This window comes from Sciurus vulgaris, assembly GCF_902686455.1.
Source record: "Sciurus vulgaris genome assembly, chromosome: 12".
Classification (NCBI taxonomy): Eukaryota; Metazoa; Chordata; class Mammalia; order Rodentia; family Sciuridae; genus Sciurus; species Sciurus vulgaris.
In genome coordinates, this window is record NC_136473.1 from 40,893,457 (window position 1) to 40,916,007 (window position 22,551).

Here is a 22,551-nt window from a genome sequence, read left to right on the forward strand (position 1 = left end):
CAATGGTTATTAATGCAGGTGACCCTCTATATAAATGGGTTCTGCATCTAAGTATTCAGTTGATAATGGATCCAAAGCGTTTGAAATAAATTGCATTTATATTGAACATACATGGCATTTTTTGGTCATTATTCCCTAAACAATATAGTATAACAACTACTTACATGGCATTTACTTTGTACTGGTTATTATAAATAATCTAGAGGTGATTCAAACTATATAGGAGAATGTACACAGATTATATGCAATTATGCTATTTAGATAATATATTATAGAAAATCTGGATGCTGATTTATTCATCCCCTTTGCGGACTTGTTTTTGTTTCCTTGTTGTTGATTTGGCAGGATTATTTTACTTGAGTCTCTTCCCTCTGCTGTTGGAACACTCTTAGGTTGTTCTTCAAGGGCCCCCCTTGGACATGAAAACCATCTCCCTTGAATGTCAGTGATTTTACCAGGGCTTTCTAAATATTTCTTACCATCTAGTTCCCCGTATTTCCCTTTTTTCCTCCTCCTTTCCCCCGGAATTCTCTCTTAAAATCTCTTCTTTTGGTTTTAATCAAAAGAAGTGTGCCTAACTCTGCATTTGCAGTACTACATTCAGTTGTATAATATCTCGGAAATATAACACAACTAAAGAACTTGAATACACCTTGCCTGATGTTTTTATCATAAAGAGAACTTGATAACTAATGAAAATAACTATGTGTTAAATTCCTGTTATTATTGTATCTATTAGCCAGTCTTTCTGGTTTTGAAAAATTGGAAGAAACATTTCTATATAATCCTGAAACAGTGAATAGAATAGCACTGAATAGTTGCATAATAAAGTTATGCAACTTTATATTGCATAACTGGATATCTTCCCATGAAGTATATTCTAAGGTTATTATAGTATTGTTTTTTATGGATTACATTCCAAGTGGATGAGTTAAGAAAAACAACTGTATTTAGTTAATTTGAAATTGCCAGTTAATACTAGAGTTATATGGATTATAGTGGAATTCATGAAGACTTTTGCTCATGTGATAAGGATTTATAGGTACTGTTCTCACTAAGGAGCCACAATAAATTAATTCTGGAGAATATAAGCTAAAAAGAAATGCTAAGTTCATAAAAATTCTTGTTATTACCAGGGGGATTCTGTATTTGTATCTTGGATTCACCTTTTTTTTTGCCTCTTTCAATTGCACGTGTCGACCCATCTGTATCCGTTCCTGTAGAAATACACATATATCAAAACACTGTATGATAACCAGATATTCACAAATATGATTGTGTAAGTGATGTGTGCATGTGTGTGTGTTGGTAGTGCTAACTAAACAATTTTATTTATAGAATAATAATGAAATGCCTAAATTGGAAAACAACAAAACCTTCGAAGGGAAAGGATGCTAGCAATTATATAAGTCACATAATATTGAGGTTAGATATGTGTACTGAGTTCACCAAGATCATATTTCCAGAGAAAGGCAAACCTGATGCACATCTCAAAGTCATGCAACTCTTTAACCAGTGATTTTTCTATGCAGTTATAGCTCTTATACAAATTGAAATCACTCAGAGACATTATGATAATAATATAACTTTCAAATTAAAATTAAAATCACATTAATTCTGTAGTATGTTCCATGTGAAATGGAACTTAACATTTCCCCCCATAGTTCCAGCTGCAGATCATAATCTCACTAGTCACAGATACTTAGTATAAGGAAGAAATTCTTTGATTCACCACAAATATTTCCATTTCATTTTAGATCATGTAACTGTAAATCATTCTAAATGTCAGTGATAAAAAGAATGACAAGATATTTGTTGGACTTTAAAAAAGTGACCTCTGAGGTTCCTGTAGCATTTAGCAAAAAGAAAATAGCTAAATTTGCAAAATACTTGGGCATGATGAGATCATTTCCCTCTTCAGCTTCTATGCAACTTTATATTTTTGCTGGACTCAAAAACCACTAACTAGGTTCAAAGACATAAAAATAACATTTCATAAAAAACATAAAAATTATTTAAAAGGAAATTTATTGAAAAGGGGATTGGTGAGGTAAGGTCAATGATGAAACTTAACATTTTGTGGGTGGGAGTTGGTTTTAGCAGAGCATGTAACTGTGTTTGGAAACCTGTTATGATTCTGACCCTATAGAGTAGACTTTTTCTCTTTGGAAAACTGGATCACATATGAATAAATAAGACAACTAAAGAACTTGAATACATGTTGCCTGATGTTTTTATCATAAAGAGGACTTGATAACTAATGAAAATAACTATGTGTTAAATTCCTGTTATTATTATATCTATTAGCCAGTCTTTCTGGTTTTGAAAAATTGGAACATTTCTATATAATCCTGAAACAGTGAATAGAATAGCACTGAATAGTTGCATAATAAAGTTATGCAACTTTATATTGCATAACTGGATATCTTCCCATGAAGTATATTCTAAGGTTATTATACTATTGTTTTTTATGGATTACATTCCAAGTGGAGAGTTAAGAAAAACAACTGTATTTAGTTAATTTGAAATTGCCAGTTAATACTAGAGTTATATGGATTATAGTGGAATTCATGAAGACTTTTGCTCATGTGGTAAGGATTTATAGGTACTGTTCTCACTAAGGAGCCACAATAAATTAATTCTGGAGAATATAAGCTAAAAAGAAATGCTAAGTTCATAAAAATTCTTGTTATTACCAGGGGGATTCTGTATTTGTATCTTGGATTCACTCTTTTTTTTGCCTCTTTCAATTGCATGTGTCGATCCATCTGTATCCGTTCCTGTAGAAATAGGTTGCTCAAATATTTCATGATTACACTCTATAACAATGGATACATTATTACTAAAATAAAAGATGCATGAGATAAGGCAGAACTTTTCTTTTTTCGATAATTAAGGAACAGCATTTTGTTAAAGTAGTAAGATATACATCAACTCAAAACTTGGAATATTAACACATGTATTTTAGCCTCTCTGGTCCTTTCTACAATTGGTATATGTGTAAAGGACTGATTCATTTGAAATGAGCATGCAAATGATCCTTACATAAATGGAAGAAATGAGAATTTGAGGAAAAATTGGGTTAAGGAATAGGAAGTAAAAGGTATATGCTAGAGATGATCTAATAGGAGTTACCATTTTCCTTTTATGCAACATCATCCCTTTGATTTAATTTTTAAAAAAATCTTTCCCTTCTTTAATAATTTTAAGGTTTTTTTTCAGATGTATTTTTTAAACATCTACACTGTACCATATAATTAGCCCATTTAAAACATTCAGTTCTACTGGGCGCAGTGGCACATGCCTGTAATCTCAGTGGCTCAGGAGGCTAAGACAGGAGGATCAAGAGTCCAAAACTTGGCAACACAGCAAGGCCCTATGCAACTCAGAGAACCTGTCTCTAAATAAAATACAAAAAAAGGGCTGGGGATGTAGTTCAATTGTTAAGTGCCCCTGAGTTCAATACCTGGTACCAAAAAAAAAAAAAAAAAGTTCAATTCTTTGATTTTTAAAATATTCAGAGATTTATATACCATCATCACAATTTTAGAATGTACTTCAGATTTATTTTTAATAAATTCTAATGAAATATAGGAAAGTTATTCCTATGTAGCTCTATTTTCTTTTCCCCATTTTGTGCTATTGTTATCAGCATGCTACAGTGATGCAGCCACATCAATGTTCATAGCTGCTCAATTCACAATAGCTAGATTGTGGAACCAAACTAGATGCCCTTCAATTGATAAATGGATAAAGAAACTGTGATATATACACACAGTGGAATATTACTCAGTCATAAAGAAGAATAAAATTATGGCATTTGCAGGCAAATGGATGAAGTTGCAGAATATCATGCTAAGTGAGATGAGCCAGTCCCCCAAAAACAAAGACCGAATGATCTCTCTGATAAGTGGATGATGATACATAATGGGGGTTGGGAGGGAGGCAAGAATGGAGGATGGATGGATTGTATAGAAAAAAAAAGAGGAGTGGGAGGGGGTGGGGGAAGAAAAAATAACAGAATGAGACAAACATTGTCACCCTATGTACATGTATGATTACACAAATGGTATGCCTCTACTTCATGTACAACCAGAGAAACAAGTTGTGCCCCATTTGTTTACAATGAATCAAAATAAATAAATTTAAAAAAAAATTGACTGGGCTAAGAGATGCTAAAATAGCCAATAAAATCTTATTTCTCAGTGAAAAAAATTACAAATTACAACTTTAAATATTAAAGACAACTGCTATTACTGAACTGTTATTGTTATAATCATTTCTTTACATAAATTCACATGCCTTTTAAAGAAACTGAGACAAAAAGAATAAAAATATACAGTCATGCATAGCATAATTATGTTTCAGTCAGTGATGGACTAAATATATATAATATAGACTACACCGTATAGCCTAGGTGTATAGTAGCCTATATGATTTAAGTAGCCATTTTCACAATGATGAAATTGCCTAATGATATATTTCTCAGAATGTATCAGCTTTGTTAAATGATGCATGACTGTATTTATAGCATTTATTGTATTACCCTTCTTATTTATAAGTTCTGGTTCTATACATTTGTTCCTGTGGATTCAGATTGCCATATTTTGTCAATATTTTACTCTAATATATAATTTCTCCCTACTATTACCTATGTGCTGCTATTATAGAGCAAATTGCATGTCTATATATTAATGTCCTAACAAGGTTTAAATCAATACAATAGGAAGGAGAGGCCATATGTATTTATATTGTCTTTCAGAATTGCAGAATTCCTTTAAACCAAGCTCATTTTGTGGGATTCAAATTATTGTCAGAGATCAATTGTTCTTAGCCTGAGGAAATTTCTTTTAACTTATTAGAAAGCAGTTCTGCTAGCAACAAATTCTCTAAATTTTCATTCATTTAGAAATATCTTTATTTCACCTTCTTTCTGGAAAATTAACTTTGTTGTATATACAGATCTTAGATAACAGATTTTTTTTTCCTTTAACTCTTTGAATATGTCATTATACTGCCTCCTGGAACAGTTTCTGTTTAAGCCAGTTTTTAATCATACTGGGTATGAGGGTTAATATTAGTTGCAAACTAGAATTAAGGAATACCTAGAGAACCCATAAAGTATTATTTTTGGGTATTTCCAGAGGAGACTGATATGTTTGAGCAGCTCAAGGAGATCTTCCTTTGATGTTTATATATATGATATACAATATATGTTATCTTGCCTTTCTCCTTGCTCTTTATCTTATAATCAATTAGATATAATCCCATTTGTCAATTCTTGCTATTATTTCCAGAGCACTTGGAGTCCTATTCAGGAAGTTGTTGCCTGTACACTATCTTAAAGTGTCTCTCCTATGTTTTCCTCCTGTAGTTGCAAAATTTCAGTTCTTACATTAAGGTCTATGATCCATTGTAGGGGTGAGAAATAGGGGTCTCTTACTCTTGTAGTGTGAAGCTGCTAATGTTGCACCTCTAAGGAACGGCCTTTGGAAGGTACACAGTCACTTCTGAATGACAATGACTTTTGGAGGTATTCTCTCTTAAGGTCTCCTTACCTTATTTCTCTGTTAAGCTGTCTGCCCCTTTGAACAGTATATCAGACATCAGTGAATGCTTTATCTAATTCTGTTACTCCATGACTAATGACAGTATTAAAATATCTGAATTATATAACACAACTAAGGGACTCTACTAAAGTTATATTACTGCCATGCCCGACATTGTAAAGTATAGCAAGAATTGGTAACTAATAAAATAACATTTTTCTCCTTTTATCACATGTATAAGCCAAATTTTCTGTTTTTGCAGATTCAAAGAAAATTTCTATCTAGAGTGGAAATACAAAGTGACAAGAATAGCTTCGGACATACTTTTACCAATAATATTCTAATCTCACTATAAAATGTGCTTTTTGAATTTTATGAATTGCTTGCTGACTGGATGATTTCCAGAAGTAATAACATTTAACAAATTTTCCATTTCTAGTAAGACAGTGAAAAACAATCATAGAAGGGTACCCATGAAGATCTTTGTCTATGTCATGATAATGTAGAGGTAGTATAGTCCTTAAAGACATATATTTATCTGAAGAAGTTTAAAAAAAGGTAAAATATTAGACCTGCAAATTTTTTCCTTACCAGGGATATCCACTGGCAGTGTCTTGGATTCACTCTTCAATAAAGGTTGTTTAAAACCATCTCTCAAGTATTCTGGATCAATCTCTATGGAATAAGAAGATTTCAAAATACTTTGTGAGGTAGTCCTAAAATAGGGATGTGAAAGGTGTGTGTGTGTGTGTGTGTGTGTGTGTGTGTGTGAGAGAGAGAGAGAGAGAGAGAGAGATTAACATAATTAGCCTTTTGTAACAATGGATGTAGTTATTATGATACGTCTGCACTGTTAAATCTCTAGACATTAGAACTGGAAGGTCATTTGCAATCAATTAAGTTTCAGGATACTGAGGTTTAACATGTTTACTGAATGACCAAGAACACGTATCCAGTTTGTAATACAATCGTAACTGTTATATTCTTAACCACAGGTATGAGTCATTTTATTATTGCAGATTGAAAGAACTTTTTATCTACATTAGAAAGAGAACTTTTCATCTAATCAATTAGGATAGCATAGGATATATGTGAACGAATAAAGCACTAAGCTCATTTGACTTTTCTAAAGTATTTGCTAAATGGATGAGTTCTAAGAGTAGTGATACGTAGCTAATTTTCTATTTTTAGTAAGTAGCACAGTACAATTATGGGAGGGTACTTGTGAGGAATGTTCCCATGTCATGTAATATACAGATAGTGTTGTCATTGCAGACACATACTTAACCATACTCCAAAAGTGATAAAAAATGAGAAATATTAGACTTGAGAAGCTTTTACATACCAGGGAGATTCACTGGTGGTGTCCTGAATTCACTCTTCAATAAATGTTGTTTTAAAGCATCTTTCAAGAGTTCTGGATCAGTCTCTGTAGAAATAAAAAGATTTCAAAACACTTTGTAAGGCATTACTAACATAGGGATATGAGGTTTGCGTTCGTGCGTACATGGGTGCATGTATCTGTGTGTGTGTGTGTGTGTGTGTGTGTGTGTGTGAGAGAGAGAGAGAGAGAGAGAGGGAGAGAGAGAGAGAGAGAGGGAGAGAGAGAGAGAGACAGGCACATAATTAGCCTTTTAAAAAATTAATGGATGATGTACTAATATAATTAGTTTTTTTATTCAAAATAAGAATGATATAAAGTATCTAGATTGTCAAATCTCTAAACATTAGAACTGGAAGGTCATTTGGCAATTAAATAATCTTGGATAAAAGTCTTCTGTTGGGTATTTATGCTGCAAAATAATCTCCTACTCTGGCATTTTCTTTTTAAATTTCTTAATAATTACTACCTATGATGTGTATAAATTTTTAATGTTAAGTCCAGTTTAAAAACACAACAGTGCTGTACACTGTTTAAAAAGTATTTCCTTAATCCCAAAACAAATTTTCTTATATTATTTTCAAGAAGGTTAATTATTTTACAATATACATAGGAAGAGAACTATTTCTAAAAGAATATTCACATATTTGTTACTCAGTATTTGTCATCAATACATGTGCGAGTTTCTCACAATAATTTGTTCCGTTCATCTATTTGTCTAACATTGTACCAACACCCACAACCGCTTTAATGATTGTGTCTTTATACTAAGACATGCTATTTAATGTTTTATATCCTTCAAATTTAATGTTTTAAGTCCTTGTACTTTTTCAGGAGGATCTTTGCTATTTTGTCTGTATGAACCTCTACTGGGGTAAAACTTTTAGAATTCAGTTATCAATTTTTCAGAAAAAAATGTTGAGGAATTCTTTTTTTTTTTTTTTTCTTTTTCCTTTTATCTTTGAGGAGCTTGTTATGGAACCCAGGCCTTTAGCTCATGCTGGGCAAGTGCTCCATTACTGAGCTACCTCTGCATCCCCAGTCCTGGAATCTTGACTGTGACTGCATTGAATTCATAGATAACTAAAATCCATGGTTTACATTAGAGGTAACTCTTTGTGTTGTGTATTTTCATGGGTTTTTGCAAATGGATAAAAACGTGTGTCCACTGATACATAATCATACAAAACAATTACAGCACCCTGAAAAGTTCTCGTGCTTATACTTATTTGCACCTCCCTTTACTCTGAATCTTTGTCAACTTTTTGATATTTTTACTGTACTTGTAATTTTGTACCTACTAGAATATCACAGGATATCATACTTTATATAGCCCTTTCAGACTGGCTTATTTTTAGTAAAGTGCATTTTAAGTTCCTCATACATCATCTTGTGGCTTAATAGCTCCTTTCTATTCATTACTAAATAATGAAACATTACATGGAAGTACCAGTTTGTTTATGCATTATTCTACCAAAGAACATCTTGGTTGCTTCTAATTTGTGACAATTATAAATAAAGTAGGTATAATCATTTATGTGCAAGTGTTTGTGTAGATGTAAGGTTTCAACTATTTGAGTATCAGGAGCGATATTGATGGCAATTATATAATAAGATTATGTTTAGCTTTGTAAAAACTGTCAAACTGTCTTTCTTTTAAAATGGCTATCTCATTTTGCATTCCCACCAGCAATGAATGTGATCATTCAGTGGTATCTTATTTTTGTTATTCTTTGTATCTTTGATGATACATCTGTTTAGCTCTTTTGCCTATTTTTGAGCGGAGTTATTTGTAATCTCTCCTGGTAAATATATAGTGTGAGCCTGAAAAAAGCCTGAAATGACTCTATTATTATTTGGTAAAGTATTCTAAATCTATCAGGTAGATTGATGCTGTGTAGTTTACTACTTTCTCAATAAATTTTTGTCTCTAAGATGTGTCAATTACTGATAGAGGGGTATTTGAGTTACCAAATGTAATAGTGAATTTGTCTAGTTTTCCTTGAAATTCTATTGGTTTTGCTTCCTGCATTTTGGTGCACTGTGGTAGGTTCATATACGTTAAGGATCACTATATCTTCTTGGAGACTTGATTCCTTAATCTTTACTTAATGACTCTTTTTATCATAGTAATTGTCCTGCTCCCAAGTCTGCGTATTCTGATTAATGTAGCTACTTTTGATTTCTTTTGATTAGTGATAGGATGGCATATATTCTCATTTCTTTAGGTTTAATTTGTCTGTCTATATTAAAAGTAGGTTTCTTATGAACAACATATATCTGGATCTTTTTTTTTTCCAACCCTGTCTGAACATGTCTTTTTGTTGTTTTTGTTGTTGTTTGTTTGTTTTTGCACCAGGGATTGAACACAGGGGCACTTTACCACTGAAACACATCCCCAGTCCTTTTTTATATTTTATTTAGAGACAGGTTCTCACTGAGTTGCTTAGGACATCTTTAAAGTGCTGAGGCTGGCTTTGAACTTTTGATCCTCCTGCCTCAGCCTCCTGAGCTGCTGGGATTACAGGCATGCACCACTACACCTGGTAACATGTCTGGTTTTTAAGTTGATGTGTTTAGGTTATAGATATTTAAAGTGATTTTTGTTATAAATGGATTAACATCTAAAATGTTTATCGGTAATATATTTTTTAAAAATTTGTTCTTTTTAGTTACATATGATAGTACAGTCTATTTTCACATATTTATACAAACATGGAGTATATCTTAGTCTAATTAAGATCCCAGTCTTGTGGATGCACATGATGTATAGATTCACTGTGATGTATTCATATAAGTACATAGAAAAATCATGTTAGATTCATTTTACTGCCTTTCTCATTCCTAGTCCCCTTTTCTTCCTTTTATTTCCCTTTGTATAATCCACTAAACTTCTCTTCTTATCCTCCCTCCCTTGATGTGTGTCAGCACTCTTGTATCAGAGAGAACATGCAACCTGTGGTCTTATGTGCTTATTTCATTTAGCATGATAGTTTCCAGATAGATTTACTGGCAAACACAGAGCAAGGAAGGAGGAGGAGAGAAGAATAGAAGTTCATTGGATCAGACAAAGGGAAATGAAGGGAAGGAAGTGGGTATGGGAATAGGAAAAACAGTAGAATGAACCTGACATCACTTTTCTTTGCTCATAAATGAATACGCTGACTAGCGTAACTGCACATCATGCACAAGCACAAGAATGGGATCCTTATGGGAATGGCTTGTACTCCATGTATGTATAATATGTCAAAATACACTCTACCATCATGTATATCTAAAATCAATAAAAAAAGACCTTTCTAGCTGGATTCTTAGAAAGACCCACTGCAGGGAAGCTTCCCTCTGGTTTAATTTGTGGCTGTCTGGGTGTGGGAAGATGCTGTGCTGATTTAAGAGGCTGACTGGTCAGCTGTGGACTCTGCAAGACAGCTGCAGGGGCCTGCACTCAGCTTTTTTTTTCCCCCCACAATTTAGTTTTAAATGGTTTATGCTGCTTTAAGGAACCTTACGCATTTTAAATTTTTTTTTGTCTTTTCAACAGTTTTCCAGTGGTTTTTAACTGTGTGAGCTTAAGAGAATGTCTGCTCCCTGCCTCTCTTTCTCTGTTATCTCGTCCCCCACTCATCCACAGGTTTGGGTCAGGACACTCTGAATTTTGATTTCTACCCTGGTAACTTATCTTCCAGTCTCTCCAGGCCTCAGACTATGTAGTACTGAGTCTCAGAGCATTGATTTTGTCACCCACTGCTTAATTCTGCTTTTATTCACTGTCCTCTTCCTGTGGTGTGAGGGGATTGGGACTTGTGGCTTACTTCACCCCCACAATTTTCTCCATCCTCCTCCATTTTAATTTGATTTTGGGAATTTTTAAGTATCTTCCCTGATTTAGTCAACACCCCAGTTTCCATTCAAAAATTTATTGCTTAATTTTTATGTGTTGGTTGAATTTCTGCCATTTTTATGTTGCTATCTAGTTTCATCTCACTGTGAGCTGATAAGATGCAATAATAAATTATTTCAGTATTTTGTATTTGTTAAGACTTGCTTTATGGTCTAATATAGAATCTATTTTAGAGAAAGCTGTAGGTACTGATGAAAATAATGTGTGTTCTACACCTGTTAGGTGGAATATTCTGTAAATGTCTGTAAACCTCACTTGATTTAGATCATAATTTAATTCTGATGTTTCCTTGTTGATGATTGTTGAGTGAGTGATCTATTAACATCACCTAGTATCATTATATTGGGGCCTATCTGCCCTTTTATGTCCAGTATTGTTTATTTCATAAAATTGGGTACTCCAATGTTCAGTGTATTTATAATTGTTTTATCTTATTAATGAATCATTCTCCTTGCCTCTTCTGACTGATTTTGGCTTGGAAGTATACTTTGTTGAATCCTGCTTGATTGTGGATTCCATTTGCTTGGAGTATCATTTTCCATCCTTTCGCTTTCACTTTTAATCTGTGTATGTCTGCAGGTGAGATGAATTTCTTTCAGGCAGCACATTGTTGGATTTGGTTTTTTAAGTCAATCTGTCTTTTGATAATTAAAACCATTTACCTTTGGGGTTATTATTTAAAGTATATATTTATTCTTTTCATTTAAATTTTTCTTCTAGTTATTTTGAATATCTTTTGTTCATTTTTGTTTATTTTAGATATACACAACAGTAGAATGTATTTTGACATACTATATATATATCAAGTATAACTCCCCATTCTTGTGTTTGGACATAAGGTGGCGTTACACTGGTCGTATATTCATGTATGAACACAGGAAAGTGATGTCTGATTCATTCCACTGTCTTTCCTATTCCTCTCTTCCTCCCTTCCCTTCATTCCCCTTTGTCTAATCCAATGGCGTTCTGTTCTCCCCCACCCCCATGGTGTGTCAACATCAGAGAGGACATTCGGCCTTTGAGTTTTGGGATGGGCCTATTTCACTTAGCATTATAGTCTCCAGTTCCATCCATTCCCCAGCATTCTTCTGCATGACTAAGTAATACATTGTGTATATAAATACCACATTTTCTGTATCCACTCATCTGTTAAAGGGCACTTAGGTTGGCTCCATAGTTTAGCTATTGTGAATTGAGCTGCTATCAACATTGATGTGGCTGCATCAAGGTAGCATGCTGATTTTAAGTCCTTTGAGTATAAAGTGAGGAGTGGAATAACTGAGTCAAATGGTATTCCAAGTTTTTTAAGAAATATCCATACTGTTTTCCAGAGTGGTTGCTCCAATTTGCAGTCCCATCAGCAATGGATAAGTGTACATTTTTGCCCACATTCTTGCCAACATTTATAGTTACTTGTATTCTTGATAACTTGCTATCCTGACTTAAGTGTAGTTTTACTTTGCATTTCTCTAATTGATAGAGATGTTGAATGTTTTTTCATAGAATTTTTGACCAATTATATTTCTTCTCCTGTGACATGCCTGTTCTGTTCCTTTGCTCATGTATTGATTGGGATATTTATTTATTTTTTGGTGTTTTTTAAAATCTCTTTATATATTCTGGAAATGCTTTGTCTGAGGTGCAGGTGGCAAAGATTTTCTCCTATTCTGTAGGCTCCCTATTCACACTCTTGATTGTTTCCTTTGCTGTGAAGAAGCTTTTTAGTTGAATAGCATCTCATTTATTGATTTTTTATTTTATTTTTGCACTTTTAGAAGTCTTACTGAGGAAGTTGGTTCCTATGCTGATGCGATGGAGATTTGGGCCTACATTTCCTTCAAGTAGGCACAAAATCTCTGGTCTGATGCCTAGGCCCTTGATCCACTTTGAGTTGATTTTTATGCAGGGTGAGAGATAGGTTGGTTTACTGTATTGATGATGTTTGATTATTTCCTGTTATGATTTGGATCTAGAATATTCCCCAGAAACTCATGTGTTGAAGGTTTGGTCTATAAGGCAGCAATGTTCAGAGGTGGGACTTTTAGAAAATAATTGGATCACGATAGCTTTAATCTCATCGGTGGATTTATAATTTGAATATGCTATTGAGAGGTGGTAGAAAATGTAGGAGGTAGGACCTAGTTGAAGGAAGTAGGTCCTTGGGGGCATGCCCTTGGAGAATCGGTCTTCTCCTCAGCCTCTCTCTCACTCTGCAGCCTTCCTCCAACATTTCCTTTCCACCATGATGTTCCACCTCACAACAACAAACAGCAATAGAGCCAGGCGATTATGGACTAAAACCTCGGAAACTGTGAGTTAAAATAAATCTTTCCCACTTTGATTTTCTCAGGTATTTTTTTCAAAGTGACAAAAACCTAACCCATTTCTCAATTCTCATTTGCTTATCTACTTTTCTCGTGAGATTTAGTCTTTCCCATGCTTTCATGGTTGTTTCTTTTTCTTTTTTTCTTTTTGGAGTATAGGATTTCCTTAAATATCTTCTATAAGCCTTCGGTAAAGTTTCTCCTTGTTCAGTGGTTGTGAATTTCCTTAGTTTATGCTTATCTTGGAAGGTCTTTTTCATTTAATTCTGAAGAAAACTGCTGTTTAGAGTACTCAAAATCAGCAGTTACTTTCGTGTAGAGTTTGTAATACCTCATTCCTTGTCCTCCTGGCCTTTAGAGTTTTTGCTAAGGAATCTGCTGTTTTTCTGGTGGTGTTGCCCTTAAATGTGGTGTTTACTTTTGAAAAGTAAAATACAACTTTGTGTATCAGTGTATTTGTGTTTACTGGTAGTGAAATCTTAACTGGCTTTTCTTAAGGAAGAAGAATTTTGTCAAAAGATCTCGACTGCAAAATAATAAAACCATGGGATTGCAAACATTCTTAACAATCACATAAGCATTATTTTATTGAGGCTTAGGGAATTTGTATGATTTGAACAAAGTCATACAGCCAGGTAATGAGCAAATTGTGCAGAAATGGATACCTCCCCATTTATTAGCCAGTTCTTCCATACAACACTACCTTTTATGCAACTTGAAATCATGCTAGAGTACTTAAGATAGTAATATAATTTTCATTTTACATTAAAATTCACTCGTATTGCAGTAGAGATACACTTGGTGAGGTGGAACACAATTCTATTCACAGGTCAATTGGTAAACAATGGTGTTTATAGTCACAGAAAGTTACTATGTGTTAGAATATTTTACCAAATTTTTAGATTATACAGCTATAAATTAAATGACAATAGTAATGAAAAAGAATAGTAATAATCTTATGGAGTAAGATAATGTACTCTCTTAGGTCTATTCAGAATGTTGACTTTGTAGCTGGAAATGAATAAATTTGCATTAGCATCAATATTGATATTGAATCTCTTTCCATTTGAGTTTTTATATGAGTGGAAGTTTTTGCTTGATTTTAACATTACCACTAACTGCAGTGACAGAAATATGAAATCAATGTTAACAAAGGGGAATTAATATTGAAAATGGAATTATCAAGACTGGTGAATCTGGGTCACTTATTGGGCCTAACATTTTCTTGGTGAAACTGAGTTTTAGCAGAGTATGTAAACACAGTTGGAAACCTGTAAAGAACCAGATACTATAAAGTGCAAGTTTCCCCTTTGAGCAATTGCCGAGTCCATGAACACATTTTAATGTTGCACAATGACCTTGACATCCCACTGCAATCTGTATAAAGATGTAGCTCCATTGGGGCAATTTTGCCAAAATAAAAAAAGATGCATAAGATTTGAGTATTAGTGATGAGCCATAGCAACACAAAACTTGGTAACAACATCAACCTATTTTAACTTTTTTGGTTATTTCTCTAACTGATACAATGTTCCTAGATAATAAAGAATGTAATGGAAAGATTATTTGAGGTCAAACAGGTTTAAGTACCAGGAATGTACCGGTATGTGCTGGAGAAATTCATGTCCTAGCAAGAATCACAATTTTTCCACTTTGCAATATTCTCTGGTGGATTCAAATTTCTTTTTATTCTTCCTTAATTTCATTAAACTGTTTTTTCTATTTTTAAAAATTTGTTCTAATCAGTTATACAAGACAGTAGATGCATTTTGACACATCAAAATGCTTGTACATGATATAGAGTTATACTGGTCATGTAATCATATATGCACATAGGATAATAATGTCTGATTCAGTCTATCATCCCTACTTGCATACCTTCCTTCCCTCCTTCATTATCACCTGTTTAATCCAAAATGCCTCTATTCTTCCCTAACCCTCCTTATTGTGAATTAGCATCCACATGTCAAAGAGAACACTCAGCCTTTGGTTTTTGGGGACTGGCTTATTTTGCTTAGCATGATATTCTCTAGCTCCATCCATTTACCAGTAAATGCCATAATTTCTTTTTTCTTTAAGGCTGAGTAATATTCCATTGTGTATATATACCACAATTTCTTCATCCATTCATCTGTTGAAGGGCACCTAGGTTGGTTCCACAGTTTAGCTATTGTGGATTGAGCTGCTATAAGCATTAATGTGACTGTGTCACTAGTATGCTGATTTTAAGTCATTTGGGTATAAACCAACGAGTGAGAATAACTGGGTTAAATGATGGTTCCATTCCTAGTTTTCTGAGAAATCTCCATATTTCTTTTTATAGTGGTTGCACCAATTTGCAGTCCCACCAGCAACGAACGAGTGTACCTTTATCCCCACATCCTCGCCAACACTTATTGTTGCTTGTATTCTGATAATTGCCATTCTGACTGGAGTAAGATGCTAGAGATACTGAACATTTTTTTCATATATTTGTTGATCAATTATATACCATCTTCTGTAAAGTGTATTTTCAGTTTCTTAGTCCATTTATAGTTTGAGTTATTTGTTCTTTTGGTGTTAAGTTTTGTAAGTTCTTTATATATCCTAGACATTAATGTTTATCTGAGGTGCATGTGGTAAAGATCTGGTAAAGATCCATTCTGTAGGCTCTCTCTTCATATTATTGATAATTTCCTTTGCTGTGAGGAGGCTTTCAGTTTGATACTATCTCATTTTTGATTCTTGATTTTACTTCTTGTGTTTAGGGTTCTTGTTCAATTCCTAAGCTGACATGGGGAAGATTTAGGCTTACTTTTTCTTCTATTAACTACAGTGTCTGTTGTAGTGCCTAAGTCCTTGATCCACTTTGAGCTGAGTTTTATGCAGGGTGAGATAGGGGTTTAATTTCATTTTGCTTTATATGGATTTCTAGTTTTCCCAGCACCATTTGTTTTAGAGGCTAAATACAAAAAATATATTTTTTGGCACCTTTACCTAGTATTAGATAACTGTATTTATGTGGGTTTGTCTCTTTGTCCTCTATTGTGGATCACTGGTCTACATATCTCTGTTTTGCCAATACCATGCCATTTTTGTTACTATGCCTCTGTAGTAAAATTTAAGGTATGGTATTGTGATGTCTCCTGTTTTACTTTTCTTGATAAGTATTGCTTTGGCTATTCTGGGTCTCTTATTTTTCCAAATGAATTTCATAATTGCTTTTTCTAGTTCTATGAAGAATGTCATTGGGATTTTAATAGAAATTGCATTAAATCTGTATAACACTTTTAGTAGTATGCTCATTTTGACAATGTTAATTCTGCTTCTCCAAGAGCATGGGAGATCTTTCCATCTTTGAAAGTCTTGTATTTCTTCCTTTATTATTCTATAGTTTTTCACTGTAGAGACTTTCATCTCTTTTTCTAGAATGATTTCAAAGTATTTCATGTCATTAAACTATTCTTTAAAAGTATGAAATATATCATATAATTTCTTCTTTTAAAGTATCCAATTCAATAGCATTTAATATATCCATAGCATTGTTGAAACCATGCAGCAAATCACTTTTAGAATTGACCTCAAATTTATCATTAATTTTCAATAAGTTATAGAAACATTATTGCCTATTTCTGACTTAGTATTCCTATAAATATTGTAAGCATTAAAGCTGTTACTATAATCATATTACAATTCTTTCTTTATATAAACTTTAACTTTTAAAGAAGTCAAGAAAAGAAAAAAAAGGACAAGTTTGTTATAATTATGTCCTTTATTTATAATTGCTAGTAAAAATTCTTTCAAAAATACTTCCCTATGGATTTGAGTTACTGTCTCCTTTAATTTTCTTTCTCCAGCACGTCATAGGTTCCACCCACCCATCTCAATTATACAACTAAATAAATATTGTACTCTATAATTACATTTTAAGTCAAGTAAAAGAAGAGAACAAAAATATGTATTTGTACAGTCTTTATAATAACAGAATCACTTCACCAATGCTCTTGAATGTATGGATTCAAAAAATGGTGTGAGGACACTTGCTTTCAGTATGAAGAACTCTTTCTTATAAGTGCCTGATTGTAAAAATTCTCTTTTTATGTATTTGGTTGGATGTAAAATCATGGTTTCTTGTAATACTTTGACTATGCCATCCCACTATCTGTCTTCTAGTCTTTTTAGTTTCTGATGCTTTCTTTAGTTTCTGTTCTTTTCATACAAATTAATTAGTTAATTTTATTAGTGCATTATAGTTATACATAATGTTGGGGTTAATTTTGATGTAATCATACTCTACTGGTCTTCTTTCTATTACTGTGGGCTTTTTGTAGGAGAGAATTCATGAAGATTTTTCTTATATAATAATAATGCCACTAATATAATAATAATAGTGCTGTTGTCATTGAATATCCATAAACTCCCAGAGAAGATAGTTAAATCATAAGTGAATTTTAAAAATTATTGTTCTTACCAGGGTGACTCATTGATTTTGTCTTCATTTCATCCTTTATTATTAGACCTTTTCCTTTTATATCAGTCAAGAACTGTATATTAGTTTCTATAAAAGTAAACAGATTTAAAAACAATTTTCTAAAGTAAATATTAATATATGCATATATGTGTGTCTAGTATTACCCTAATTAACATTTTTCATTAGAAAAGACTGATGCAACTTGTAAGAGAAGTTGGAAATGTGTCCTGATCCTGACACCATGCATTGAAGTCTTGAAGAATTGGTGGAATAAATGTTATGAATAAATGTTAAAATTTGTACTACGGTCATAGCAACCTAAATATATACCAGTACAATCAACAGGCAGAAATCAGGTGAAGCATTAAAAAAAACCAAGGTGTATCAGATTGGGCAAAGCAACTTTATATAATTACATAGCAACATTTTTGTAAAAGTAATGAGTTATAGCAACATCAACTGCGGAACATTAGCAAATATATTTAGGCTCTATGGTCTTTCATTTAAAGATATATGTAAAAGATGTGGGGGTGTAGTTTAGTGATAGAGCACTTGCCTAGCATGCACAAGGCCATATGGTTGGTATTCAGCACCAAAAGAAGAGAAAGATATATGTATAAAAGAAATATTGATTCATTCAAAATAAGAAATCCAAGAATTCCCAGGTAAGCAGGAAGACAATGAGTAAAGCAGTTTAGAACAGGGTTAGACATTAGGAATTCAAAGGTTTCTGCAAGAGAAATTTATAATCTAGTTAGTCACAGTTTTTCTTCCTCATATTATTGCTTTAAATTAAATTATATATGACGTACATATTGTACATTATGTTTATATAATATGCATACATATATGTATATGTATACATAAATGGGAACATATATATATAAGCATATACATATAAATAAAAAAATGTTAGTTATGCTATTATATACACGTATATACAAATGTTATCTATAAAACATACCAAATGTTTTCCCATTTAAAGGTGTCCAATTCAATGGTTATTAATGCAGGTGACCCTCTATATAAATGGGTTCTGCATCTAAGTATTCAGTTGATAATGGATCCAAAGCGTTTGAAATAAATTGCATTTATATTGAACATACATGGCATTTTTTGGTCATTATTCCCTAAACAATATAGTATAACAACTACTTACATGGCATTTACTTTGTACTGGTTATTATAAATAATCTAGAGGTGATTCAAACTATATAGGAGAATGTACACAGATTATATGCAATTATGCTATTTAGATAATATATTATAGAAAATCTGGATGCTGATTTATTCATCCCCTTTGCGGACTTGTTTTTGTTTCCTTGTTGTTGATTTGGCAGGATTATTTTACTTGAGTCTCTTCCCTCTGCTGTTGGAACACTCTTAGGTTGTTCTTCAAGGGCCCCCCTTGGACATGAAAACCATCTCCCTTGAATGTCAGTGATTTTACCAGGGCTTTCTAAATATTTCTTACCATCTAGTTCCCCGTATTTCCCTTTTTTCCTCCTCCTTTCCCCCGGAATTCTCTCTTAAAATCTCTTCTTTTGGTTTTAATCAAAAGAAGTGTGCCTAACTCTGCATTTGCAGTACTACATTCAGTTGTATAATATCTCGGAAATATAACACAACTAAAGAACTTGAATACACCTTGCCTGATGTTTTTATCATAAAGAGAACTTGATAACTAATGAAAATAACTATGTGTTAAATTCCTGTTATTATTGTATCTATTAGCCAGTCTTTCTGGTTTTGAAAAATTGGAAGAAACATTTCTATATAATCCTGAAACAGTGAATAGAATAGCACTGAATAGTTGCATAATAAAGTTATGCAACTTTATATTGCATAACTGGATATCTTCCCATGAAGTATATTCTAAGGTTATTATAGTATTGTTTTTTATGGATTACATTCCAAGTGGATGAGTTAAGAAAAACAACTGTATTTAGTTAATTTGAAATTGCCAGTTAATACTAGAGTTATATGGATTATAGTGGAATTCATGAAGACTTTTGCTCATGTGATAAGGATTTATAGGTACTGTTCTCACTAAGGAGCCACAATAAATTAATTCTGGAGAATATAAGCTAAAAAGAAATGCTAAGTTCATAAAAATTCTTGTTATTACCAGGGGGATTCTGTATTTGTATCTTGGATTCACCTTTTTTTTTGCCTCTTTCAATTGCACGTGTCGACCCATCTGTATCCGTTCCTGTAGAAATACACATATATCAAAACACTGTATGATAACCAGATATTCACAAATATGATTGTGTAAGTGATGTGTGCATGTGTGTGTGTTGGTAGTGCTAACTAAACAATTTTATTTATAGAATAATAATGAAATGCCTAAATTGGAAAACAACAAAACCTTCGAAGGGAAAGGATGCTAGCAATTATATAAGTCACATAATATTGAGGTTAGATATGTGTACTGAGTTCACCAAGATCATATTTCCAGAGAAAGGCAAACCTGATGCACATCTCAAAGTCATGCAACTCTTTAACCAGTGATTTTTCTATGCAGTTATAGCTCTTATACAAATTGAAATCACTCAGAGACATTATGATAATAATATAACTTTCAAATTAAAATTAAAATCACATTAATTCTGTAGTATGTTCCATGTGAAATGGAACTTAACATTTCCCCCCATAGTTCCAGCTGCAGATCATAATCTCACTAGTCACAGATACTTAGTATAAGGAAGAAATTCTTTGATTCACCACAAATATTTCCATTTCATTTTAGATCATGTAACTGTAAATCATTCTAAATGTCAGTGATAAAAAGAATGACAAGATATTTGTTGGACTTTAAAAAAGTGACCTCTGAGGTTCCTGTAGCATTTAGCAAAAAGAAAATAGCTAAATTTGCAAAATACTTGGGCATGATGAGATCATTTCCCTCTTCAGCTTCTATGCAACTTTATATTTTTGCTGGACTCAAAAACCACTAACTAGGTTCAAAGACATAAAAATAACATTTCATAAAAAACATAAAAATTATTTAAAAGGAAATTTATTGAAAAGGGGATTGGTGAGGTAAGGTCAATGATGAAACTTAACATTTTGTGGGTGGGAGTTGGTTTTAGCAGAGCATGTAACTGTGTTTGGAAACCTGTTATGATTCTGACCCTATAGAGTAGACTTTTTCTCTTTGGAAAACTGGATCACATATGAATAAATAAGACAACTAAAGAACTTGAATACATGTTGCCTGATGTTTTTATCATAAAGAGGACTTGATAACTAATGAAAATAACTATGTGTTAAATTCTTGTTATTATTATATCTATTAGCCAGTCTTTCTGGTTTTGAAAAATTGGAACATTTCTATATAATCCTGAAACAGTGAATAGAATAGCACTGAATAGTTGCATAATAAAGTTATGCAACTTTATATTGCATAACTGGATATCTTCCCATGAAGTATATTCTAAGGTTATTATACTATTGTTTTTTATGGATTACATTCCAAGTGGAGAGTTAAGAAAAACAACTGTATTTAGTTAATTTGAAATTGCCAGTTAATACTAGAGTTATATGGATTATAGTGGAATTCATGAAGACTTTTGCTCATGTGGTAAGGATTTATAGGTACTGTTCTCACTAAGGAGCCACAATAAATTAATTCTGGAGAATATAAGCTAAAAAGAAATGCTAAGTTCATAAAAATTCTTGTTATTACCAGGGGGATTCTGTATTTGTATCTTGGATTCACTCTTTTTTTTGCCTCTTTCAATTGCATGTGTCGATCCATCTGTATCCGTTCCTGTAGAAATAGGTTGCTCAAATATTTCATGATTACACTCTATAACAATGGATACATTATTACTAAAATAAAAAGATGCATGAGATAAGGCAGAATTTTTCTTTTTTCGATAATTAAGGAACAGCATTTTGTTAAAGTAGTAAGATATACATCAACTCAAAACTTGGAATATTAACACATGTATTTTAGCCTCTCTGGTCCTTTCTACAATTGGTATATGTGTAAAGGACTGATTCATTTGAAATGAGCATGCAAATGATCCTTACATAAATGGAAGAAATGAGAATTTGAGGAAAAATTGGGTTAAGGAATAGGAAGTAAAAGGTATATGCTAGAGATGATCTAATAGGAGTTACCATTTTCCTTTTATGCAACATCATCCCTTTGATTTAATTTTTAAAAAAATCTTTCCCTTCTTTAATAATTTTAAGGTTTTTTTTCAGATGTATTTTTTAAACATCTACACTGTACCATATAATTAGCCCATTTAAAACATTCAGTTCTACTGGGCGCAGTGGCACATGCCTGTAATCTCAGTGGCTCAGGAGGCTAAGACAGGAGGATCAAGAGTCCAAAACTTGGCAACACAGCAAGGCCCTATGCAACTCAGAGAACCTGTCTCTAAATAAAATACAAAAAAAGGGCTGGGGATGTAGTTCAATTGTTAAGTGCCCCTGAGTTCAATACCTGGTACCAAAAAAAAAAAAAAAAAGTTCAATTCTTTGATTTTTAAAATATTCAGAGATTTATATACCATCATCACAATTTTAGAATGTACTTCAGATTTATTTTTAATAAATTCTAATGAAATATAGGAAAGTTATTCCTATGTAGCTCTATTTTCTTTTCCCCATTTTGTGCTATTGTTATCAGCATGCTACAGTGATGCAGCCACATCAATGTTCATAGCTGCTCAATTCACAATAGCTAGATTGTGGAACCAAACTAGATGCCCTTCAATTGATAAATGGATAAAGAAACTGTGATATATACACACAGTGGAATATTACTCAGTCATAAAGAAGAATAAAATTATGGCATTTGCAGGCAAATGGATGAAGTTGCAGAATATCATGCTAAGTGAGATGAGCCAGTCCCCCAAAAACAAAGACCGAATGATCTCTCTGATAAGTGGATGATGATACATAATGGGGGTTGGGAGGGAGGCAAG

The 22,551-nt window shown here is 32.8% G+C and overlaps 1 protein-coding gene across 1 annotated transcript in view; it reads right to left on the reverse strand.

The window, feature by feature from the left end:
* Positions 1-20,021, reverse strand: part of LOC306641929 (uncharacterized protein) — a gene marked incomplete at its 3' end in the record, with an annotated part of 35,430 nt that extends 15,409 nt beyond the window's left edge. The window contains exons 1-4 of the mRNA XM_079107271.1: positions 19,734-20,021; positions 17,606-17,692; positions 6,895-6,978; positions 6,141-6,224 (exon numbers count right to left, since the gene is read on the reverse strand). Coding sequence (XP_078963397.1) covers positions 6,141-6,224; positions 6,895-6,978; positions 17,606-17,692; positions 19,734-19,833 — 355 coding nt within the window. The 5' untranslated portion in view covers positions 19,834-20,021. The remainder of the gene's footprint in view (positions 1-6,140; positions 6,225-6,894; positions 6,979-17,605; positions 17,693-19,733) is intronic.
* Positions 20,022-22,551: the final 2,530 nt, after the last annotated feature.